This window comes from Leuresthes tenuis, unplaced genomic scaffold (genome assembly GCF_036924035.1).
Source record: "Leuresthes tenuis unplaced genomic scaffold, fLeuTen1.0.hap1 SCAF_11, whole genome shotgun sequence".
Lineage (NCBI taxonomy): Eukaryota > Metazoa > Chordata > Actinopteri > Atheriniformes > Atherinopsidae > Leuresthes > Leuresthes tenuis.
Genome location: NW_027325365.1, coordinates 19236851 through 19263720, shown reverse-complemented (window position 1 = coordinate 19263720; position 26870 = coordinate 19236851). Strand labels below are relative to the sequence as shown.

The 26870-nt window shown below is 39.1% G+C and overlaps 1 protein-coding gene across 4 annotated transcripts in view; it reads right to left on the bottom strand.

Annotated features, from left to right (window-relative positions):
* LOC140318234 (glutamate receptor 3) overlaps nt 1-21441 on the bottom strand; it is an 85371-nt gene extending 63930 nt beyond the window's left edge. For 2 of the 4 annotated variants that reach the window (XM_072395956.1, XM_072395957.1), the window contains exons 1-2: nt 20900-21441; nt 20259-20417 (exon numbers count right to left, since the gene is read on the bottom strand). In XM_072395956.1, coding sequence (XP_072252057.1) covers nt 20259-20417; nt 20900-20978 — 238 coding nt within the window. In that variant the 5' untranslated portion in view covers nt 20979-21441. The remainder of the gene's footprint in view (nt 1-20258; nt 20418-20899) is intronic. The other 2 variants (XM_072395955.1, XM_072395954.1) reach the window with 1 other exon arrangement.
* Nucleotides 21442-26870: the final 5429 nt, after the last annotated feature.

The window sequence follows — 26870 nt, the reverse complement described above, 5'->3', positions numbered from 1 at the left end:
AGTGCACTTCATTTTGTCGACTTTACCTGGTCCTCAAGTTGTAAGTTCGGGCTGAATATAGAGATATAACATTTTTCATTACTCAAGAGTCCCTTTCAACTGACCTTTTTACTTTGATCTAAGTAAAGTTATACATAAATGATTGGACGTTTTCTTGAGGACAAACTTCCAGTGTTTTTTCCTCACAGAACAGTAGCAATGTTGCTGCTCACGATTAATTAATGAAATATGTTGTCTCATCAAACTAAACTTCCCAATTCTTTTGGCTGGCGGGTAAAACCATCCTTTTTGCAAACTGCTGCGAGGAAATGATGACAGGAAATTTGTTGTTTTTACCCGCACTACAGGAGGAAAACAGTGTTGCTTCTTATCATCATCAGCAGGGAACACCTGTGTGCAGCAGGTGTTGTTTATTTATTTATTTCATTTGAATTTTCAAATTTTTTTCATTTCTAATTATTTTGGATTTTTATTGCAGGCTGCAGTAATTTGCTACCCCTCTCATTTGGAGTACATGGTGTGCAACAATAAGAAAATAAATTCAATAGTTTCTAGACTGTCTCCTTCATTACCAGAGTCAGAAGAAACACGGATTAAGTAAATCTGAGGAATTCCAAATGTCTTTTCTATAAATAGTAAGGTCATAAGGATTATTATTATCAACTTCAATTAAAAAAGAGAAAAGCTTATATTATAATATAAGCTTATACTAATATTTGCATATGAAAGTGTCTCCTGCACCTGATTTGGAGCCAGATATAGAACTGACAAAGTTTCTGAAATCTTCCACATATGGAAAGTTCTGGATTATCCTATAGCAGCTCAAAAGCTCAACAGAGCTCTGTATAGTATGCATTCTGCCAGTCACTCTTCACCAGTAATGTCTTTCCATGCAGTACTGATCCCATCCTCCTTCACCACCTCACTGTCTCTTTCCGCTCTCCTCTCCTTTATCCTCACAACTCTATTAGACCTCTTCTTTTGTTGCCTGCTTTTTTTTTTTTTTTTTGCCACGGCCATCTGGTCATCCCCCAAAGCACACTTGCTCCTCAAGCATGGCAGGATTTCTCTCCACCTGAGTGCCTCTTGCTTTTCCCTCTCAGATTGTTTCGCCCATAATTTCGCCCCACTCTATCAGTGAACCACAGATTGGTGTTGGACTTTGGGAGAAACAAAGGATGTGCAGTGCAGACTTGGACAGAGCTGCTGTGAACAAATGCTCAGCCCTCAGCTTCATCTCTTAGTGATTAAATAAAAGTGAAATGAATGTTTTGCTCCAAGTGGAGGCGGGTGAACCTGTCTCCAACTCTGAAGAAATAATGCATCAGTTATAATGTGATTCTGTGAGCATCACCTGGAATTTCAATAATGCTAATTTACTTAAGTCAGACAAGCATGTGCATGCAGACAGTGATTGTTGAAGCTTTTGCACGACTGAGTGGTAAACAACACAACACATAACTCTCTCTCATATGCGCTTTCTTTTTATTGTCTTTCTCAATCCCATTTGGTCTTTCTTTTCCTTTCTCTGCAGCTAACTGAGCTCCTACACCCCCCTGCTGCAGGGAACCATGCATCCCATCTCCAGTTCACTGGTCAAACACACACAGTGTGCCGACCTCATTCCCTTCTATAATCAGGACACTCGGCAGCGCTACAGGGATGTAACATTTCCGATGCATCACTTGAGATGGCTGGCCTGGAATGTCAGTTGAGAGGGATATGTGCTGTCCTGTAGGCACAATGAGCTAATTCTTAAAAAAAATAAAAATGTTCATGTACTCATAGCATTTAGACGTCTGTGTTTCCATGCTGGTTTGTGGTCTATGAGCCAGAGTTTTGCACAGCCCTTGGGAAGGGGTTGGTAAAAGTAAATGTCAATGATAATTGTATCTCTTTAGCAGTTTTCCTTGCCTCTGTCACAAAATCCACATTCTCACTTTCCCACTTTGGCTCAGATGTTTCTCCTCTCAGGCACTTGTCCTCCATTCCCTGCTTAAACCTCGATCTCCTTCTCCCTCTGGTCCTCCGTGTTGCTCTTGCTGATGCCTTCCCGACTCTTCCATCTTGTTCGCCTACATCAGGACCAGCCGTTCCTGCTCTGAACTGAAGAAGGAATACTGTCACAGGGAGATATCTTGTAAGTGCCCAGGGGGATTGCATCAGCTCTTGTCATACGGAGATGTGAAGTGCTTCAAACTGTTAACTCAAATAGCAGATCCAGATTCAAGAACTACTCAACTGCAGTGAAGCCGTGAGACGATAACGGGAAGCTGTTACAAGTCTTGCTGAATCAACATCGTGAATCTATTTATGTTTCAAAAGATCTGCTCAGCTGAATTACACGAGTGCACACAGGAGAACACAAGCACATACTTACCAATGTATCCAATATGGTGGCAGAGCACAGATATGTTCTAATATCATTGTTACCTAATCGTCCGTAGAAATATGTGATGTAATCATGGTTTTGTTTAACAAATGCCTGCCATGCTCTATGGTCCTGGGAGCTAAAAGCATGACAACAAGAGAGCGCACATGCAAATACAGCCCTAATTCCAAAAAATCTTTGCTGCAGTGCAAAATGTAAATAAAAGATTGCAAATAGGTGAAAATCCCATAAACCTATATTTTATTCACCACAGAACTGTTTTCTGTTTCATGAAAACTGTTAGCTCACCTTGAAATTAATGACAGCAGCACATCTCAAAACTCTGGGGACGGGACAACAAAAGGCTGGAAAAGTAAGTGGCACTTAAAAGAAACAGCTCGAGGAACATGTTACAACTAATTAAGTTAATTGGCAAAAGCTCAGTAACGTGACTGGATATAAAAAGAAAACGCCAAAAATCTCCTGGCACATCATGAAGCATAAAATGCAACAAAGACCTGTGACTGCTGAAATGCTAGAAACCGATATCAGACAAAAACGGTACAACATGTTTCTCCCAAAGTTCCAGCAGATATTAACTGTAGGTTTGTGGACTGTTGTTAAAGAAAGACAGATTGCTACAAAAAAAGTCCAGAAAACTTCAGAAGGTTGTGAAAAATAATGCATAAGCAGAATGCAATGTAGAGGAAAATTGCTCGAAAGTAAACAGTGCAGGCTTTAAAAATTCAAACGTCGGCTTTGAAAAAGCTGATGGATGTTAGACTTCAAGTATACACACAAAGCATCTGCATGTCCATAAAGTAAGATATGTCTAAACCCATGTTCAAAGATTTGCTTTGCTTTGGGTTAGGTTCTGGTAAATCCCACTCAGTAACACAATCATTGTGCTGTTTGACAACAAGAATAAAGTTCTTTTATAGTTAAAAAAAACTTCACACGGTGCCTTTGGAAACACATATGAACTTTGCTGTAAAGCAGCTGTTTTGCAGGTGATCACATCTAAAATTCACTTTGTTTTATTGAGCAGCTCTGTTTAATTAAACTCTGAATTAGTCATCTGCTCCATGTTCGAGCAGCCTGGCTGGGAATTCCCACTGCTCACTGCTTCATCTGCTGTTTGAGTTTGGGGAAAAAAAGCACAAGCACGACACTGGTGACTTCAGTGGATTCACACCTGTTTGTCTTTTCTTTTCATCATTTTTCTTACATGCACATTAGTGTTTAATCTGTGAAGTGCACGATGGACAATAGCGTCTGAGGAGTGACGCCTTAAGATGCTCTTTAGCCAACGCTGATTAGTCCCGAGGTCAATAGAAATCAGCATCCTGTCGTCATTAATAATTTCCTTATAGATAAATTGGTGTGGGAGCAAGTTCTTTGACACGATCGTCTCTTTTTTTTAGTATAAAGCAACAAACCCTGTACATTGCATAGGGCTTCATTAGTTAGTGAAGCAGAATTCATTTCAGGGAATGAGTAAAGAAAACACACCTATCTCCCTGCACAAAGATTCATCTTAAAACCAAAGTTTAGATGTGGTTTGGGTTCAAATAAGATGTGGCCAAGAAAAACAGAATGCCCATCTGAATAAAGTCACAACACCCAGTTTCAAATAATTAAAATATTTTGAAAATTTAATTTGTTTGTTAGTAAATGTAAAATTCTGGTTAAACAAAATATCTTTTTAACATGTTTACGATGTGAATGAAACACAACTGCAGCCTGGATAATTTACTATTGTCAATGTTTTATAAATAAAAAAATTACCAATGGTTTATCAATATGGTTTTATTATGAGATGTAACTACGAGCCAACTTTATTAATCTATTGATTTAGAATAAGAATATGGTAATAAAAAGATCATATTAGAGTAGATGCAGCAAAATTAGTGCTACTCTAATCATTCTAATACTAATGGTGACCTATTCAGTGAGTAGGCCATCACTGGACAAGGAAGTAAAGTTATACATAACTTTACCCCCCCCCCTCTTAAAATCTCAGGACTAAGTTAAATCCATCATCTGTATTCAGAACCTTTAATTCATCATCAAAAATGCCTGTCACATAAAAGCTTTGAGTTTTGCCTTGAGCTGCAATGAAAATACTGTGCTGTGAATGTGAATGTGAAATGGACTCGTGGACCAAAGGTCAGATGTGGCTCACATCCATACACTTCCCAACCACTGGACTTAATTTCTTATTCTCTTTCTTCACTTGTTTTTCTGTGCAGCTTTTCAAGCCATCGGCTGCCTCTCATCTCCACCTGCCATCTTGATGATATAGTTCTGTACTTGTGGCCAATGAGCAATCCTCAAGGGACTCAGTGACTCATCTCCATCTTCCCCTGACAGATATTTCACCTTCAAGGTCTTACCGTCAAGTTTTTGTTCAAACACACAGCAACATGCTCGGTTGAAAGCACTGTGTGGGTCAAAAAGACCGACACTCAAGAAAGGACTTGCACATGCGTGCATGTCTTCATTATCTTGACCGTGCTCCCTGCTCATCATTATGCAGAGGAAAAGAGAGAGAGGTTTGAACAAGGATGTTGTTCAAGTATTCAATACGTGAACCACACAAAAGTTCAGATAACAGTGTTGTGATGCAGCTGCCGGATTGGATCGTTTGCTCTGGGCATAATCAGTTTGATATGAGCAGAAACCTTACTTTGCATGCCCCCATCTACTGCATGTCATCTCCTTGACACATGCAATTAAAGACTATCTATGTGACCAGATAACAGAACTAACCCTTTGGCCCTCACTTCACCTCGGCTGACATACATTGAGATCCCAGCCCATTGCAAAGCGCAAATAACAACCTCTTCTTTGACAGGCTCATGCAGTCCACCATTTGCTGCAATGCAGAGGCAACAGGAGTGCTATAGCACTTGTCTAGTCCTTTCGAAGATGATCACTCCTCTCACCTTGTCAGAACAGTATACAGTGAGGACAGCTGGTGAACACTGACCTTTTGAATACGGCCGTGTGCATTTTTAAGGAGGATTCAGCAGAGTATGGAACATGTAAAGCTTATGATATTCTGTAATTGGATTTCCCAGAAAGCTGGTGACAAAGTCGCTCACACACCACTAATCCTCCAAATCACCACTGCGGGCATAAAGTGTGCCCTTTTTTGCAGATGAATGTGGAAGAAGAAAACCGTGCATGAAGAGAGGAAAAGAGTGGGGATGTGTGGATGGAGAGGGGTGAGGATGGCAGCACAGCTTCAGAAGAATGGACACTTAGGATGTCCCAATGTGTGCTAACAGTCAGTCTGATCACCACCTGTGAGATGGAAGTGAGATGATGAGCGGCAGCAGGGTGCCAAGGATGGGGAGGAGAAGGAACGAGGAGGACAGAGTTCAGGATGTCACGTCATAACAGCAAGCATTCAAACTGTTACTGTCAGAAGTGGTCTTGGCCTCTGCCATCACAACAAGCAGGGCAGATTAGCTCTGCCGAATCATACGAGACAGTTCACCTTAAGGCTGCCTTAAAGAAAGGAAGATGGAAGAAAAAAAACCCAGTCCCATCAAAGAGATTAAAGGAATAGTTTAAAAAGATGACTCAATTATTTGACTTGACTTCAAGAGTACTAGTCCCGCTTTAGCAAAGATTTGTGATGATAGTTCATGGATCGAGTGCTGAACCCAACTGACTTGTTTTTAATCCAATTCTATGCACGTAACAAGAAGAACCTGCCAGCTAAAAAAATACTCTCCTTTTCCTGCTCTCATTTGACTGAAAAAAACAAGCTATATCAGTAAACTTTGTGGATGTCTGGAGACCCTAGAGTGTTAGATTATTTCTCCTGACTTCCTGTACACATCAGCTATACTAGTATGCCATGCTCAAGTTTCAGTTCCTCAGTTGCAGCAAGGATATCTTGAAATTTCCATATTCCTTATCAAGTGCACTCAGTCTGACTTTAATACTTCCTTACTGGTTGTTTCTGTCACTTAGGGATAATTACAGATCCTTATGCAAAAGGTAAAAGCGTATTTATAGTTCATTTATCTTTAACTGGGTTAAACAAAGTGCTTCACAGTAGGTGTCTCAGTCATTTGTTTACACAAAAACACTGCCATGCAAAGTGCTTGTCAGTGAAATCAAGTTGGGAATTGTTATCTTGCATATGACATTTGGGAGGGTCAGGGTTTAAAAAAAACAAACAAACAAAAAACAACCCTGGAATTAGCGGACAACCATTTTGTTAAATGACTTGCAGCTGGTATAAATATATAGCTTACAGCATATGCACATGCAAGGATGCAATGCACAGTCTTAAGAGTTCCTCTTAATATCCTTGTAAACTGAGCCATAGCCTAATCAAATTATACACACCCTTTACATCTTTTTCTGACGAAACAATCCAAACCAATCCAGACATTAAAGAATTTCCATTGTGAAGTCTGGTTACAGGGTGGAATTTTAAAATGGAACCCCTGTAGGACCAGTCTCTTTCAGCCCTTTGTCACTCTGTGACGAATAATAGAATAAATCAATGAGGATGGTAGATGGGATCAGTTGTTTAACCTTGAACACATCAGTTAAAGATTTCCCTTTCCTTCTAAGCTTCAATACAGGCATGGTTATGCATGTAGAGTCCAATGCCACTTTCCATCTTATTAGTGCTCTTGCTGAAATGGTGCACTGTCCCTGAATGATAATGCTGCAGAAGGTAGCAAAGAGACCGAAATGGAAAACAGAGGGCTACATAAGTGTCTACGATGTAATTCCTTTATATTCCAGGGCCCAATCTTGCAAGTCCCTTAAATGTGCCCTATTCATACTTACTTTTCTAAAACAATTTTTTCCACAAAAAATAAATCAACAAGAAATAAACAAGGGCTTCAGCTAGGAGGCACTTAGTAAAGTAACTTAGAGAGAAGAGAAGAAGTTTCTTGCATTAGATGAAATTAGATTAAATTAGATTGTTCTGGGTATGTTGGCTGGTTAAATGGATGATGAAATAAAACATTAAAAAAAAGCTGGCTCGACTGTTAGTTCTGTTCTTAAAATAGACAATAAAATATTGCAGACAAAACTTTTCTCTATGGATTTAATACAAATGCTGTCATCTGTACTAAAGGTTACTTAAACAACTGATTGTAGGGAAAGAGTTTACCAGATACAACAGCCTGAAAGTGGAATTTCTCCAAAGTTGCTGCTTTGGTCCTTTTCTCTTTTTTCAATCTTTACCTAAAACTTGCCCCCATCTGTTAAAATTCCTCCACTGGCAAAGATCAGACAAGAAAAAAACTTATCTGGCTTCACTATAACCACAAAATATATTTTTTTTCAATCAAAATAATCCCCTCTTACAATAACATGTAACTCATCTGATTTATATATTCGATACAAACTGGTCCCCACATCTGTATCTAGCGCTAGAATGCAGCTGGTCTACTTAAACTCTCTCTCTCTAGAGAAATTTGGTTTCTGTAACACTTTCTCTACTCTGCTAATAGTGTTTTGTTAATGTAAGATGAACCTCACTGTGCTGATTGCCAACTCTGTAATGTTCCACCATGTGAGTCAACGGGATTAGTTTCTAAAGTTTGTTGTGGCCTTTTGAATCTATGTTTTTGAGACTGGAGTTGGTACACTGCAGGCTGAAAATGCTCAGCCACAGTAGGAAATACATATTTAGAAGTCCCTCTAAGCTTCTGTAAACACTACACTGACGCATGAACAAGATTAAACATGTGATTTTCATTGGAGGTTGTTTAACAGATCATTTCAGACTATGTGCAGAGAGGAATCTAAATCTTATTCATACACTTCTAGTACAAAGTCCTTTTCAGTCCTTTTCATCTCCCATCAAATACCTTATTAATCTGCATGGTCTCATTCGTACTAAACTGGACATTACGTCAAGTCGGGGGCAATGCCAAGTCTTCAAAGTGCAGGAGTCTCCTGACAGTTACATAGCATACTATGAAAATTAGGAACAAGTCAAACTTTTACGTGTGGCTCTGGTTTATCAGCATACCTCTTACCTTTTTGTAGACCCTACAAAATAGGAAGACCTGTGTCTGATATCTGAAAGTGGGGTTATTACCTGACTAATTGCTCAGCCACACAAGTCATGAGATTTTGGATCAGCTGCGTATTTTGATCAAGCAAGCAAAAAAATCTTCAAATATCAAAGCTGAATGTGGTCTTTAGTTCTTATCAAGTATAGAAGACAAGCTTGATGCTCTCATTTCATAATAATCATTTAATTTTTGTTATCTCTGTGTCTTTGCTGATAGAGTGTTTTTCTTTTGATGCTTTTTGATATCTTCCACATTACATGTGGATTGTATATTTTCACATTTGTATGTGCAGATGGAAAGAAGAATCGAGAAGTAATGTGGTATCAACCAGTGGAAATCCTACTAAGCTAAAAAAAGATTATGCTGAGTACCAGTGGTAATGGAACAGTTATGTGTCAGTCTGATGCTGTATGTTACAATATTATCAACTTGTAGAAAGTAAATAGTATTGAAATGTCTGTTTTTGCAAATGTGAAATATTTGTCATAATAGCTAATATATTACTATGTGACTAACTGAGCGGATTATAAGTAGAAAAAATGATGACCACAATAGAAAACATAATGATATTTACAGTATATTGTCATCTAAGCCAAACTGATGAAGCTGCTTTGAAAACTGCACTTTTGGTTAAATTGCCTCACAAAGCATTTAAGGGCTGCGATGACAGCAAAACTAAGATGTTTTAGATTATCAAATGTGTTTTACAAGCAATTATTTATGTAAATTCCCATCAACGATACATTATAGTCCCCATGAAATGCTTGTAGGTTGAGTATTACTAGTTGATGTTTAATTTAGTTTTATCTGATTGCCTCTGACAATTAGTTTAAAGTAATTCCTGAGGACATTGTCACTTTTATCCAAGGGGATAAATATCAAAGGTAAAAAATGGATCAAGAAATCAGGCTTTGTTTAAAATGGACAGTTTGCTTTGTAATTTTACCATTCAACCTTGCTTCATCTTTCAAATTTCTAACCAAAGGCTTTTTGTCAGCTTGTACAATTGACTGACTTGGTTTGTCGACCCGTTGAATTTATTCTTAGTAATAAAGCTATGCATTCACAGAGTACCGATATAGCTCATAACTTGAAACTATAGAACTGAAACATCAAAATTTGCCTTTGAAAATACAGATTTTTGAGATACAGAAATATTACTGCTGAATATTTCACTCAATTACATGGCGAGGAAGAAAAGGAAAAAGGCTTTACTGAGAGACAAGCCTCTGAAATTGGGAGTGAAATGTTCACTGACTTTTCATAAACTTTGGCCACTTGAGAGCAGTTTTAAAACTTAAGCTTCTTTAAGCATAAAAGACTCAAAGTCTATCCCCTTACAGCTTAGGGACGGTTCTTCCACAGTAACAGCAGCAGCGGCAGGAGAAACACTACAATGGGCAGGAAAGCACTTGCACAATGACACGAGAAGGAGTCAACAGAATATAAAGAGAGTCCGGTGAAAGCTCCTTATGCCCTTCGCATATTTAAGAAATTCACTCTCGCCGTTTACACCAGATCAAGTGAGGGACCTCTTTTCAATTTTGGATCAGCCAATTAAAAAATTCTGTACATTACTTTATGGTAAGTCATTCTAAAGGTGCTTTGGTGTTTTGGTTACTTGCTGAGTTGCTGCCGTTGTGGGTCTGCAACAGAAAGTTATCTAAAGAAGAATAAACCATCACCCATCTGACAGCATGTTTTTTATTTTGAACTTTAGTATAGAGTGTGCTGTGTGCTCACAGTCCAGTTTATATCACATGTGCATACACAAGCGGTGGTTGCTTCCTCTCTTCATCTTTCTCCGGTGCTTCTCTTCTCTACTATTTCCTTCTTTTATAAACACAGCTAAGCCACTGAACTCGTCCACGTCCGATTTCATCATTTTCTAGCACTGTCAGAGTTGCAAAGGGCACTGGCATCTGAGTGAGGCTTTCCATTGAGGCCTTTGGAATGAATCCACTCCAAACGGCCTTTTCATTCTGCAGCTGCGATGGATTAGCTCTGTCATGGGTCCAGATGAGGTTCGCCTTCCTGATCTGCACGCCACACAGCAGAAAATAAAGCCACAATGCAGAGATAAAGATGGGTGGAAAAATAAAATTAAGGGACAGCGATAGGGCAGACGCTTACCCGATGGTTGATCACAGAATGATGGACCACTTCAATATTTCATCACCACAGTCATGCATGGACACACAAACAAGGACAGCGGCCTCGAAGCAACCGCCCACAGGTTTTACGTAGCCATGTGTGAAAAGGCAAGAGCCACACAACAGCACTCTCTCCGAATTAACCATTGGAGGGAGAAACAGAGGAGGGTCATGGTTGAAAGAGCACATCATGTTCACTTAATTTTCACTCATGGGGATAGTGAGCTCTAAGGACAGGAGAGAAGTGGAATAAAACATGTGCAGCATGACCATACACACATACATCCTAATATAAGCTCAACAGTTTAACAGATAGCGATGACAACGTCCAACGTCCCTCTTGCAAACAAGCAGCAGACAAGTCAAAGCAGCAATGGAGCTTTCTAGTCCCCTACACCCGGATCAAAGCATATTAATCACGGCTGTTTGATTATTATCCTACTCTTTACAGCATTCATGCAGAATTGATTGAATTTATGCATTCTATGTGAATCAGTGAACAATCTGAAATAAACTTATTGTGGTGACAAAGCCAAACACAGTGATTTGGCAAGATTCGATTTTGTCCCTCAGCATAGCCAGTAGATATTTCTGTTTTACTGTCATTAGCAGTTTACTCCATCGCATCAACAGACCTCTACTAGACTGCTGAGGAGGCCTCATTGCTCAGCTGCTGTCACAATTGCTGTAATTGTATAAATTCACCCTGTCCACAGGAGAGTTTGTCTGCAAAATGTCTTCCATTACATAAGATATTTTCAATATTAACCAAAGAACGCTATTCATGGAACATCATTCTTATTTGCATGTTTGCATCACTGCAAGGAATATGCTAATTTTTTTTCCCCTGCTCCTTTCCTTTGTCTCTATGCTAGAGTTTCCATCCACTAGTTTCACAAGGTTATGATGCTTCACTGGCCCGGCGACTGTGAACTGTCACAAGCAATCACTTATGATGGAGCCCTTGTTTCTGCACAGACATGCCGCTTTGGCAAGGCTCTGATAGCAACTGCCTCTTTTGAAACAGGCCAGAAACGTGCGGATCAATCTGCTCAGTCGGCAGGCGGAGGGCTGCAAGCTGGAAGCCCCGTCGCACTGTGATCCAATATTTACAAGTTTGGAGACTACATCGTGACACACCCGGTTGGTGTTTTATTTTTTATTCTTCACAACACAGCCATGATGTCCACTTCATTATCTACTGTCTTTAGTACAGAAAATATACTCTGACATACGCAGAGAAATCATATCAATAAACAGTTAATAATATATGGTCCAACTGGCTCAACAAGATTAGACTTACTTGACTGCTGCATGACCTTGGTTCAGACCATGCATTCCACAGCTCCTACTGAGGAAAAATATAGTTTCCCTTTTTCTTTAGGAGCCAGAGAAGCCATAGCAATACAGCAACCTCCAAAGAGACACAATGTGGATGTGCTATTCCAGCTGAAGAAGGGGATTACTGATTCAGTGAGTGATTACGGGTATTGTATTGGAGTATAGTGAATGGCCAATAGCTGGCTGAATGTAACTGCAATGGCTCTGGTATAGGGATGGGAACATAGTGATGAGCTTTGTGAAAGAGATTAAATATATATAGAATAAGATGCTTGGGGAGGGGGTGGGCAAAGAAATGAGAAAGACAGAGAGGTTGTGAAAAAGTAAAAAATGCTGACTGTAGTAGTGTCATAGATCCTTACAAGAGACAAGTTTTGAAAACGCTTTTCTTTTCTTCTCCCTCTACATACTCTCTCCCTGCCATTTCAAAAGTGGTGCATGAGGGTAAATGACATTTTGAAATGAAAAATAATCTGTACCACAAACAACATAACCCACTCGCCTTGAGAGGTTTTGCTCACAGAGAAAACAAAATGGAAAGCAGCCATCACACAGAGTTGGACTGCTGGCATGAGATGAATGCTTCAAAATCATTGCTTGCCCCCTGTTCACTTTACTTAAAATGCACAACAAGTAGCGTTTGTGTCTTATCAGAAGCAATTTTTCTTTGCACAGAGAACAGCAGCGAACGAGCTTCATGTGCCGCTAAGATTTTGTGTGTGTGCTCCTGTGTGGCCCCTCATCGTGTTTATCCCTGCTTTCTCATATGGTCAGCCAGCTCCTCTTGTTCATCACAAGGCTGCGATGATATCATCTTCAATAAGGGAATACAGACTTACTCTGTCATTGTTGACTTATAGTTCAGAACCCCCCCCCCTCCATTATTTGAACGGCGGTAAACAGATGTGTGGAGCATAGATGGGCTGTCATGTTGCATTATGTCTGCTGATGAAAATGGGAACTTGATCTACACCTTGCAATCATAGCTTTGCCATAAAGCTCACATATGCATCAGTGTTGAACAAATTATACTTATACCTATTCTTGTCAGGTTGGTTAAGGGTAACATTGGGGCTTGAACTGCAGCAAATATCTATCTGTGTAATAGCTTTGCATACTGTATGTCCAATTGCAGAATCAATATACTGTACTATCTGTTATATAAAAAACAGCTATTATACTAATATAATACAATGAACATCAATTCCTTGTTGGCTGTGTTTGTGACTACAGGCTGTAGAATGATGATATCATCAGGTTGCCAGGACTTTCCATCCATAACCATTCCTTTTTAATCCCCCATTCTTCCCCATTGCAATTTATATTTGCCCTATAAAACTGAGCACATAGATAAAGGAAATCAATAGGGAATTCAAAGACCCAAACATCCCCACAGAAGGTCTGAACACAACACAAAAGATTGATAACTGTAAAAATCTTTACAAGCAACAAAGTAAATCTATAATGTGACAATGTTTACTGATCTTTCACATCAAAAATCTGTCCCTACACAACATACTCGTCTCACTGCTACCACTGCTGAAAACGGTCAAATGCCCAGTGTTTGCAAGAGATTTGAAGCCACCACTGTACCAAGGGAGGAAATCTGTTGTTTTACCAAACAGCATCTGCCAGCATCACTGATTCCAAGACAAATAGCTCTCTGACAGCAGCATTTCTCCTCAGGTTGGGTTTAAGAGGATCTTTGATATTCTGATTAAAAATTCATTGTGTTGAATCTGCCTTGCAGTGTGTACTATGTTTTGTGTTTTGAATATCATTACGGCTTCAGGGATGCGCCTAACTAACAACAGAGGGCATCTCATGGGCAGTAAATTAGGTCAAAAAATAATGTTTTCTTTGGAGGTTGGGCTTTTGGAATTTCTCCAGCCTTTTATGTGTTATGCTGTATGAAAAAAAAACACAGCTTTGAGTATCCGCTACAAACTGCATCCATGACTCTATGAAATGCCCTCAATATTTCAAGAGAGCTGTGGTAAAAATTGGCATTAGTTATTCATTTTTAATTAGCGTTTTCTACAGTAACTAACTAACTAACTAAAACTACAATCGTCTTCCAAGCCTGTTTCTTCCAAGCTGTGTTTCTGTTTTATTTGACTGAGACCCATATGGAGTCACCTCTGAGACTGCCTGGGCGCCTGCCCTCAAACTCACACCATTACATTTCTCTACTGTGGCTCATGTTTCTCTGAGAAGCTTTTGCTGTGTTTTGTTGCTTGTGCCATAATACCAGTATGTATATTAAAAAAAATTATATTTCATAAAGTTGTTCTGTTGTGACAAAGAGGCGAGAATGCAACATTTTCTTCTTTTGTTCTTTTTTTTTTAACCGTTGACCTTTGTTTTGGGTAAGTGATGGATTACATGATGGTAAATAGTGAGATATTCTCTGCAAGAAATTTGAAGAGGGAGACATTTCACTTCATACACACACCTAAAGTGTGTATGTTTGTGTGCGGCTATGTGCATATGAGTACACACTTCCGTGCATGTGCACATGCCAGAGCATCTATAAACAAACCTCCATCTGTGCCCCAACACAGCTGGACTGTGAACGCGTGTCCCCGTACAACCCCATATAGCCTACAGAAGTCTCTCACTTAAACAAGAAGTCATGCACTCATGCACACACATAATCTAAGTAACCTTAAGGAAAGATTCTAATAGAAATTCGTATCTTCTTGCCTTTACTTACTGCATGCTTCATCTCTACCTCCCCACTCCTCAGTTTTCTCTTTTATTCTGCAGTTTCCTTGTTTAACTCGTAGCAGCTTTCAAGCTGTGTTACAATCAGCAAGAACAAGAACTGTGGCACCACAGCCATCACCTGAGGAGCTTCTCCTGACCTAGTCTGTCTGTCAGTGCTAGTAGGCCAAGCACTGCAAACACATGTCTCCCTGTCGCTTTGTTTCTAATCTGTTCAACACGGGACCACAACAACAACCCCAAAAGCTATACTCAACAATGCATGTGAAGATTTGGTAAGGGCCCTTTCATTTGTGCTTCACAACATATGCCATTTGCCACATGTGCTCAGTCTTAGTGCGGGCCACCGGTGCGAAGAGGCTGCTGGTTTCTGGGCAACATGTGCAGAGCTAGCACTCTCTGAGTGAGCGTAAAGGTCAGGAAAGATGAAGATTTTAAGGGTTGTGTGTGTAAACAAAAAATCTGACTTGTGCAATGTGTGCCTTGGTGTTTATGATGACCCAGATCAATTATGACGATATTCCAAATTCAAGCACCTGCAGGAATCCTGTTAAAGAAGGCATATTTGGGTTTGAAAATGTTAAATCGAGTTGTTCTCTCTTTTGCATATCATAATGAAAGACATTTGCATGATGTTGGGCTGGTAGCTAGTTCTACACACCTCAAACAAAGACTTTAATAGATCATAAATATAAAAAGATACTTGAAAAAATGAGCCTGTAAATATGCATAATATGGGTAATTTAATGAGCTTATCCTAGTGTAAAACACAGGAGACTCCAGATATCAGTTAGAAAAAAGAAAAAAACAGACACCTAAGATGACAAACTCAAGGCTTGTTTGATGGCGATGTTAGTAAGCAGTGTGGAGCTATGTCACCTGTCAGTTAGACTAAAGCCGATGTAAGCATAATGGGAAATATAAATGAAAAGTAGATTTATCTTGATTAGTTTAACTCAAACAGAACTTTTCCAATCTACCACTTTCAACCTGCCATAAAATAAACAAACTGCCCATGTCAGGTATATCTAAACAGGTGTCACATCATCATTTTATAGTCTACTACATCTGCTGTATTCTGAAGTTTTGCTCAAAGTGAGGTGGGGTATCCTGTGATTCTGCCTGCCATATTATGCAAACATATCTCCTCTAACCTTTCCCAAAGAGCTGGTTTCTCAACAGGACTCTGTATAGGTCTTAGCTCCGGTGTGGGGATATGGACAACATTAGTAACAGGGATGCAACAGACATTTTCTTTTTTCCATTTCATTCTTGAATCATCAACAATAACTTACCAAAACCTCAAGCTGGTATTTAAATGTCTTGTTTCGTCTGAACAGCACTTCAGAACATAAATATATTGCAGAAATGCCCTTAAATGCTAAAATATTTTTGCTTGGCACTATATTTAGCTCATTGGGGTTTAAGTGTGTCTGTAACAAAATTATTTAATTTCCAAAATGTATCCTTTTGAATATTAAATGTTATAACATGAAAAGAGTCATCATGATACACAAAACGTTTTCTTAGAAACACTGAATGTAATACTGAACATATATGGACTAAATAGGATCAGTTTGGACAGATAATCTTATTTCATTCATTTTAAGCCAAAAAGGATTAAAAAACTAAACCAGCTACTTTTAGAGAGCTGTCTTTTGGAATTATTTTCAACATCTGTAATGGTCGTAAATAAAGCAAACATATTCCTAACCTAGTTACTAAAAGTCAGTACTATAACTGCTAAAATAGCAGCAACTTTAAAAAATATGTTTGTCTGAATGGTGGAAGAGAAGATTTATAACATATAGGGTAGAACCAATAGCCAGTTAAGTCATGGAGACAGGGAAAAGACGTAGTCCAGCTAGTTTGCCCACAGCTAACAAAATCTATCTTCGCACACCACTACAGCTCACAAACACGTGTTTTGTTTGATAAATCTCTGTAAAACAAGAAGAAAGACTAAAAATAGTGGAATTTACTGCTGCTTATATACCGGACCAGCAACTTTTTGGAGTGTCAGCTGGTGAGTAGCCAATAAATTATCGTTGTGGTTCCGCTTTTCTCTCTTGTGCTTTTTTCTTGCCATTGTAAAATACAAATGCAGTCACATTGTCCTGCTTTATCCTGTGTTCTTATTCAGACTCTTGGAACGAGGCAGTTTTGTCTACAGCTAATAACAGTGGGGAAAGTGGGAGAAGAGAGTAGCCAAAGAAGAATGTGCTTCTGCCAGGGTTTAAAGACCAGGAGGATTCAATAAAAGAAGGGTAGGCAGATGTAAAAAAAGGCTGGCAGAGGGGACACAGACCATTAGCTTAATGACAGAATGAGGAATGAGGAATAGTGAGACAAGATTCAAAAGCCAAGCAGTGCAAAATCTGCCTTTAACAAGAATCAAAGCAAGTAATCTCATAAATAGTGAGGCAAGAAGAAATGCGAAGGAGCTTGATGTTTCTTTTTTTCTGCCTCAGGTAAAGAAAGTACAGAAGAAGGGTAAACAGGATAGAAAAGGACGACAGTGTCATTAAATCGGCCAGCCACGACTATCAGCAACATTAATGCTGTCTGCTCTGCTTTCCTCAAACTGGTAACCTTTGCTTTGAACTACTTCGGCACTCTCTGTGAGCATACCTGACTCCTAGCTTCCATCGCTATAATGGACCCTGAGCTGGTAATTACACATTTTACAATTTCTTCTGTTACTTCAAAGCAACAAAAATCTTGTCACCAAAACACATAACATGCTGATGTGGCACAAAGCCATGTCTCCAGGATTACTGAAGCTAAGCATTGTTTTTCTCAGTCACTAATTCAGTTAATAACGTTAGGGCTTAAAACTGACTTGAAAGAAAATGCACTGACGCAAGAATATGCTTTTTATTTCTAAAAAGCCAAATAAACTTCTTTCTACAGGCTCTCTTGGAATTATGAGAGTAGAGGATGAGCAGTGAATGAGGGTAAGTCTACTTTGTGAAGAGTGAGAGTTGGAAGCGCTCTAGCTGGTTGTCCATATCAAACTAATAAAAAATATGTCAGATGTCATCTTGATCAAAGTTAAAATCATGTCTCAAAATAGTTTTATGCTCCCCGAACCAACACAAATGCCACTTGGGTAAAACCTTAACCACTCACAAAGTGGACGTGTGCTACTTCTGACAAATGCCTGAGTCATTCACAGGATCCTAATGATGACAAAGGGACATTGAATGTCCACTAAATAATTGTGGCAGTTTAAAGACAAAACAGCAACACTGACAAATCTAAAACTCAGAGCACATGATGTCTTCTCCTACTAAAGGCTTAAACTCACAAGCTTGGAAGTAAGCAGATAAGTGATATTTAATAAGCGTCATCTCCGTTTTGTTCCCTGCATTGGTAGAGGCAATCTGAGGTGCTTGTCGACTGTTGTGAGCTCAGCATGAGCTGTCTGTAGTTGGCGAACTCAGCTTGACAAGAGTCTCGGAGTGCTCTCTTGACAAAAATGTCAGATCTCCCAATGTTACACAAATGAAATGAAAAGGAAAGCCATGTCTCTGTCTGATCTAACAACATTCTTTGCTCAAAGTTCGTTCTTACAATCAAAAGCCTAATACTTTATTTGGGAAATATGTATTTATCATCTACAACAATAAAGTCACCTACCAAAAATTGTGTAGGTTCCCCTTGTGTTGCTAAACAGCTCTGACGCATCAGAGCATAGACACAGGACCCCTTAGGGTGTCCTGGGATGACTGGGATGTTGGCAGCAAATATTTCGGGTCTTGTGGGTTTTGGTATGGTGCCTTCATGGCCTGTTCTTGTTGCAGCACATCCCTTAGATACTCTATCAGACTGAGATCTTTAGAGTTTGGAGGCCAGGTGAGTATGTGGTTATTGTGCAAGGCTCTTGGAATTCTGATTTGGATCAGGGTAAGAAGAGAAAACATCATGGAAAGCTTCAAATTAAAGTGCATGTTTGTGGTCAATACACAGAGGGTCTGACAAATCAGCATCACATACTAATAATCAGAACCCTGCTTGCCTAACAAGATGATCAATGTTGCTGACTTAAACACATGTCAGTGGTTTTAATGTTGTGGCTGATAAATGTAAAATGTCTTCTTGTATATTGCAGCAGGAAAACATTCAACCAGAATAGAGTATCTGAGCAATCTTCATGCCAGCAGCATGATATTTGGCACTTGTACTTTGAAATTAGTTTCTTTGCATCATTCAAGGCTTATGCTTTTCATATATAAAGTTTGTGGCAGTATTGCCACAGAATGATAGAGATACTAAGACATGGCGGCATGAAACGGGGTCATGGCTCCCAAAGGAAGCCCTTCCTTCTTGCTAAAACTCTGTCTGCCCCGTGAATTTAATTAGATTCTGATATCAAGCCTTTTTCTCCCATGCTTCCCTTCCTCTTCAACGTGCGTGAAATTGCACGGCATTATCTATTATTTATTCACTCTCATTTGCTTATTGTTTCCTGTGAATGCCTTCGTTAAGGCATTTGCAGCTCTGCTGCCTGCGATATGATGCTCTGCTTCATCTTCCTCACTGCTCAGACCCACCTCCTCTGCAGGTCTGAGTCCAACTCATTTGCTGGCGTTGGTTGGGGAGCTATGGATTTTTTTCCCCCTTTCACCCAATGACAGCACGGTGAGGTGGTATGAGGGCTGAGTGCTAATGAGCTGACTCCGCAGTGCTGGGGAGATGCTCTGTAACACAGGGGGAGTCAAAGGATGGAACTGGCGAAGACGCTCTGGCACACATGGAATCAGGGGGCCATTATGATCATGTCATACAGGGGTTAGGAGAACACAAACGCACTAGTCAATCAGCAAGAGTTGAGTGCCTACAAAGCCAAACTGAGCTTTTTTGATTTCTTAAATTTTTTTTTTACACCAGATAGCAAAATCGCAATCCAAATCATTTGTTTCTTCCCAAATTGTCCATTTGTTTTTCTCTCTTTCTATTCATTAAAAAAACAAAGAAAACAAAATCTAGCCTCACAAAGTATGATAAAGAGATAAAGATACATGGCAAAGTTACATTGATTGCACCATGGGAAGATAATAACCACATAACAAAATAAAAGTAGGACAAAAAATATACATATATCAAGTAAGCTTTTTCTCTAGGCAAGTGATTTTTTTGTGATGAAATGAAGGATATTTACAGAGTTTAGTGTGCTTTTCCTTGCAGACTCGACATGAACTCCTCCAGGGAGTTCTTGACCCCAGCATTGTGTAATTAGAAACACACTTACTGTGTGTTACTGTAGCAGCAAACTACAAGCACAAATATTGTAAATAGTGTCATGACAATCCATACCATAACTTGTTTGTGTCTGTAAAACTGTTACTTTATAGATAAAAATGATTATTAAGGTTTTTGGCAATATTTTAGGCCTATACAATGAAAACAAATACACTCATTGGGGATAAAAAAAAAGTGTTTGCAGGTGTTTCTGTTCCTCTGAGACTTTATGAATCAGTGAGGTGAGAGGACCCTGCACTGAGCTGTAGCCACAAACTTGACATAAATAATTCTGCTTATTCTCGGTGGACAGAAGCAATGGGAACCTGGATGTGACTGACAAGGAGGTACACTTACATGCATGGGTGACCGAAAAGCTGTTGGAGGACTCGAGGTTGTCGACATTGTAGTTGAGATGGAAAGGCTTTTCAGTGGTGTTTTGATTGGTGTTGTAGAGTTGGACAGCGAACCTGAACGCGCTGTGCTCCTGCACCGTTGAACGCATGAACAGTCCCCCTTTGAAAAGATGAAAACCAAGATCAGATAACTCTCTCACAGTCGCACCCGGACAACTGTCACTTCAGACTCTTGTTTTGTTAAATGACGAAAAACTCTACGTTTTATACACAAAGAGGCTAGTTGACAATTGACAAAACAGCCTAACTCATGTTGACCAGCGCGCCTGTCTGCTAAGTCGCCGGTATGAGTGGGGAACATGCCGTCTCCCGTCTTCATTATAAGAAAAATGCTTTTTATAACTTTAAATTTTCAGTCTGTTTTCAGTTCTTTATTACAATAGCAGTAAACAATAGATATAATGATAGTTTAGTTCTCAAACCAGTGGTTTTAATCTTGCTGCATAACCCATGGAAAATCAAGTTAGTCGGCATCAATGCGCAGAGCTCCGCGCGCAGTATCCGGTTTAAAATTGCAATCATGCATTTTATTTCCACAAACAAACCCAAATCTGCAACCGCTTAACACAACAAAACACTTACCGATGTTGATCTGATTTGGGAAACCAGCTAATGACCGGTCAAGGAGCCACAGGAGAAAGAAAATCACGCGTTGTGCCATTTTCTCCGACCTATCTGTTCAACTCCTTAAAAGGGTCTGTCTAAGCAAATTCATATGTTCTGGGTCAAAACCGGGAGCAGATGGAAATCCAGTGGAAAGATGATGGTCGCTCACAGTGCACCAATTCATTCATTGAGGTGCAGCCCAGCTGCGGAGGATTTTTTTTTTTTTTGCAACTAAGAAAGAGAGATAGAGGGAAGGGGAGAGAGAGAAAGAGACGGAGAGGGAGGGGAGGGGTGGGCTGGTGGGGGAAGAAGGATCTGATCTGAACTCCGATTGGACCCGTCGCGGCAGGGCAGTGCTGGTCAAACTTGATCTGACGTTGAATTAAAAAGCCTCAGCCCACTAGATTACGACACCTTGGAATAAACGCGGCTCTTGTCATTAAAAGCTCACTGTTGACCGAGTCAGTAAAAAAACACTGCAATCTCAGGTGGACAAAGATTCTGACTTGCTCGACCGCTTCCAGCTGTGGCTGCTGCTGCATTTCGAGGATACACGAAGAGGCGGCGTTTGTTTGTTGCAAATCTTTATGTTCGTCCCATGGGTCGAAAACAGAGATTTGTGAGTATTTTTCAGCAATGAGATACACAAGGCTGTATCTTAAAAGTGTGACTTTAGAAGTTACCATGTTGCATCATTTTAACTCTAAAGCTATCCACGTTTGGGGCGCGTAAAACAATATAATTGTTAAGGCTACGATTAAATGAATAATAAAAAATAAAATAAAAAATAAAGGGCTTAAATTCAGACAGACAAACATAATGCCTGGACACCCACACAAAAAAGGCAGACGTAGCCGAGGAATCCCGTAGTCAGCAGAGCTGTCCATGGTACTGAAAATTATATAGCGAGATTAAAAAGAAGCAAAGTATTTTCTGGTTGTGATTTTTATTCATTTCAACAGAAATTCGAAACATATAAATATACATACAGCATTCTTTTGAAGATCTGTGATAGAAAACCAAGTCATATTTTTCCATACACTCACTGTCATTATATTTATTTGAATTTTTACTGTCTCTAATGAAACATCTATCATTCCTTTGATTCTGCTTAAGAGAGAACAATTAAGGGATTACTGGCCCATTTATCACCCTCACCAAAGCCATTTGAAAATTGAGTTTTTAATTGCATTGCACATGGATAAGTCTTTTGATATTGATATTACAATGTGCCTTGTTCGCCTTAATACAGGATGGCATGTGTATCCTGTTCTCAACTTTTCAAGATTTTTTGCATTAAAAAGCAATAAAACAGTGTAAGCTCATAAAGAGAAAGAGAAGTAAATGACTGATTCCAGCAAGAGTCAGAGAGATAAGGGCTCTGCCAGAACAATGCAGTTGATCAAGCATCGTTAAACATTATAATAACAGATGACAATGTGAAATATCAGAGAAATTAGGATGATTTTATAAATTTGATTGCTTGCGTTTTGATATTTCACATTGGGATAACATAAGCAATTCTGCAGTTGTAGGTGTGTGTGTGTGTGTGTGTGAGATTTCTCTTCCAATCAGAGTCAAAGTTGATGTCTATTCCCACAATTTATTGTGTCTCTGGGGATATAAGCACAATGACATCACATTGATTCTCCAGTCCCTGCAGCATGTGTGTCAAAGTTGTAGTATGTTGGCTGTTGACCTCAGTGGCTGAAGTCATAACGAGCAACGGCAGTCCATGTCCTGCTGACTTCTGTGATCTGCTATTTCCACAACATCACATCATACCCTCATCTCAAATGTTGATAGTTGTTTGAGAGGAGATGGGAGGATACCTGCGATGTTGATCTGCTAAAATGCAACAAAACACAGTTAACTGAAAGAGTACAAAGGGAACACTTAAGTCACTCTTTAATAGTGCATCCTGATTCCCAGTCAGAACTGAGTTAATTGTACAAAACTCTCAAACAAAACCCACAGAGCAAACAAAAAAAAGATAAGGAAAGATGAGAGCTCGAGCAGAGAGATAAGACCTTGACATAATTGATTTTTAGATTATGGTGATTCCACTGCTTTATTTGCAATTAGGATATTTTGGCCATGCCACATTATTCTCTCGCTTGAGCTGGAATTCCATTCTCTCACAAAAATAAATAATTATATGGTATGCCTTTTTGGATTTAAAAACAAACACAGTGTTACTCAGGTAGGCATCATGGAAAGGCTAACAAAAAACAGATGAAAAGATGTTGCCTTTGTATCTCAAGATGATGATGATTCACAGGCAACAGCTCAGAGCTGTACTAGTAACAATTATTAATTTGCTCCCTGTATTCTCCTTCTTACATAACCAAGTCAAAACTTCATCTTTACTTGTTGTAGAACACATGAGAAAAAAAGTTTGTGACTTTTGTAACATTGCTTTTAAAAAAAGAAAAAGGACAGCTTCAGTCTCAGTGGGAATCAAGAGTCAATGAGTGCAATTACTTTTAGGCTTGATTTGCTCATGATTACTGGACAGTTACTCTGTCATCTTGACATTACAATCTTGTATGTCCCTATGATCACAAAGTAATCTTGGCATGTTTGGGAATATATCTGCTGGACTTTTGAGGCAGATTCTGTTATTCTCAGATGAGTGTTGAATACATTCAAAATCAAAAATCAAGGCCTTTAAATACCTAAAACTCTCCGAGCTCTAAAAACCTCTCTTGGCAGTGTTCCTTATACCTGCACAGGTGATTCCCATTGGTTTATAAGGGTGTCTGTGTTGGGATGTGTGATGTTTTCTGAACTTCAGCACGTACTTTGAAACTTCCTGCAGTCAAGTCGAAAGAAGCAGTTGGCAACTCCATGAGAATAGAAGACAGCACATGGCTATTTACATCCTCCCCAGGTTAATGGTGGGGGGTTAGCTCAGCAGGTCCTGGGGTACTTGGAGATTTAACATTTAAAATTGGAGGGAACGGGGGGCAAAAAGAAAACAAAGAAAGGAATGATGCAGGTGTCACCAGTCAAAATGTTTGCACATTATGTGATGAAATGATTATTCTATGACAACAAGAAAACAAGGCTTGGCACATGGAGATAAAAAAAAGGATGACTCTTCTGCAATCAAAATAAAACAAAACACAAACTTACACAACTGATCCATCCTGATAATGTCCTGTTGTGACCAGAACAAAGGATGCTCAGTAGGGCACATCTGCTAAAACCCCCCTCATGTTTGATCACAGTATCCTGCCACCAGCAGATATGGAAACTATTGCTTTGAACAATCTCTTAAATTTAGTACAGATTTCCTCTGAGCTTCAAACTAATACTGTCGCTCGCAGTACCCAATATTTTACATTTTAAATCAGCAATAATTTCAATTTAGCAAGACTAATTTTCTGCAAAAGATTAAATGTGTGTCAGTGAAAAATGCCTTTAGAGTCAAAGGTTTAAAGACTTACCAGCTTTCAAATTCAATAATTTTCTGACTAGTAGTGTTTCATCAAGACTGGTCATGACATTTTTAATATTTCTGCTCACATCTAAACTAACTCACCTTTCAGTTTCTCCTGTTCCTCCCCCTTGTGTTTGCTGCCTCACATCAATCCTGCCCTGCTGAGAAACTAATTTTAGTAATCACAGAAATGGGTTCCTCTGGTGAAAGACACATAATGAAAGGGGCTGAATTTGTATTGTAGGAAGGATGCAGTTAAACAAGCATTATGCAGCTCAAACTCAATGATATTTGGAGAGCTGTTCCAAGAGCCCATCAGTCTCAGCCAGATGTTGGAGGCTGATAAGAGAGTCTGCTCTCAAGGAGCTCTTCTTTAATCTGTCAGTGCCGCGTTCAGTGAAAGAAACTGTGGGCAGGCAGTGGCCTATCGAGACAGAGATGCACCTGCCATTGTTGTGGAGTCACGTACATGTAAGAATAAAAAAAATTCCAGCTGAAGAAAACATTCTGTTTAACACTGGAGAATGTTGAAATCTCATTTGTTAACAGAGTATTTAACTATTTACCAAACTGGAGGGACATTCTGGTAGAAATTATGTTCAAGCATGAATTCTTTCCTCAAAAGGAAAGAGAAAAACACGCCATGTGGCACAAAATAAATGTGACATGGTTCAAAGGACGAGAAAAAAGTGCTCACCTTATTTTCTCTATTTGAATGTGACTATGTGCTGCATAACAAAACGAATCCTGCTCTCTCAGTCCCAAGGAAACACTCTTTGGCCTGAGTGTGACAGAAGCAGCGTTATCAGCTGCAAAGACTGACACACATGGTCTCAGAAGCATATGACTGCGGCAGTGAGCACTGTGTGGCAGGAAGTGTCACTATATGAGATCGGAGCTGTTACACCTCTATCTACCCACACTATTATGTATTGGATGAAACATTATTAAACACTCAGGCATAATTTTTCAAGGTACATAACACGTAATTTCTGATTAAGCTATTCAAACATAGCTGCATGTAGTAGGAAGACTTTAGGTAGTTTACTGATGACACTTTTAGCGGGTCATATACTTTAGCAATTATATAGCATGGAAGATAAATACAATAACAACAAACTCAAAATATTCAAAGTTGGCATGTGAGTATCTAAAGAGGTACTTTTTTCATAATTGTATGAAAATATTATTTTAATTTCTTTGGAAATGGCTTAAAACGCCACCTACTGTTTGAAATAATCCTGAAACTTTAACTCTCAAAGCTGAAATAAAGTCAGTTGGTTAGTTAGCACTGTGTCATGATTTCAGAAAAAGGGTAAAAATCTTTTGTGGGCACATTATTATCTACAATGAAAACACCAGTTTTGTACAAAATTAAGACATAAGGTTACGGGCGGTAATATCTGCACCAGAGGGGTCATGAAGTTCTTTTCTATGTCTTTGTTTTCTCACTATTTTATCTTTCTTATTATTTTTGGGAAAGGGGGTGTTGTAAATAAATAACAATTAGTATAGGAGGTGGAGAACTATATAATCATATAATCATTATTGAGTTACACAAATTTGTATAATTAGCAATTTACACTTATTGGAATATCACCAGATATTTTCTTAATCGGCTCATTTTCATGTTGACGCCAGACTCATTCGATTTTAATTGAAGAAATAATTTGCAATGACAAGAAAGTAGCTGACTAACAGCAAACAACACAATGAGCATATCTTTTTATCTTATTGCTGATGCTCAAGATAGTACAGCGACATTTACACATGTAACTTAAAGTGACATCATAGGTTTAGCTTGGTTTTAAGCGCAAATGTGGTAACAAACATATTAACACTATAGCCCTTTTCACATGAGTTACGCCTCGTGCAAAAAAGCCATTCCTCTCTGGTAATGCACACATTACATACAAAGAAAGTTCAGCCCATCATCAGCGTGTGCTTAGACATAACAGGCTAATGCTGCAGAATCAGCTGAGAAAAATTAAAGTATGAGCTGCATCCACATTACAAGTTCTAAACCAGATTTTAGTTCTTAGCTGCCCAAAAGCTGTATTTTTTTATACATTTTAAACTTTTCTTGCAATGTCATATATTTGCTGTTGGTTGCAGTTTCCTTGTGAGGAAGTGTTGACGAAGGTAATGTTTGCTTGCTCAGACCTTCCATCATTGTTGTAACAACCGTGCTATTCACTAACTGCTACCCATATCTATGCTCTGCTTGCTGCAAATTTATCCATTTGCTGCTGCTTCCACTTCTTTGTTTTTGTCTTGTTCTTCTGTTCGCTGTAGGGCAGAGTAGACACTATGGTGTTTGCCGCCAGTTTGTTTATATGCTATGCTACCGTCAGAGTGGGCTACTGATTCCTCTTCTCCTTCTTCTGTTGGCTCTAGGGGACACTAGATATGGGTAACTTATGTACTATCCAGAAGTACAGAGCAGCATTACAGTAAAATGTGGTAAAAAGGTTTAAAAGGTTCTGAGTTGTGTATCTCAAC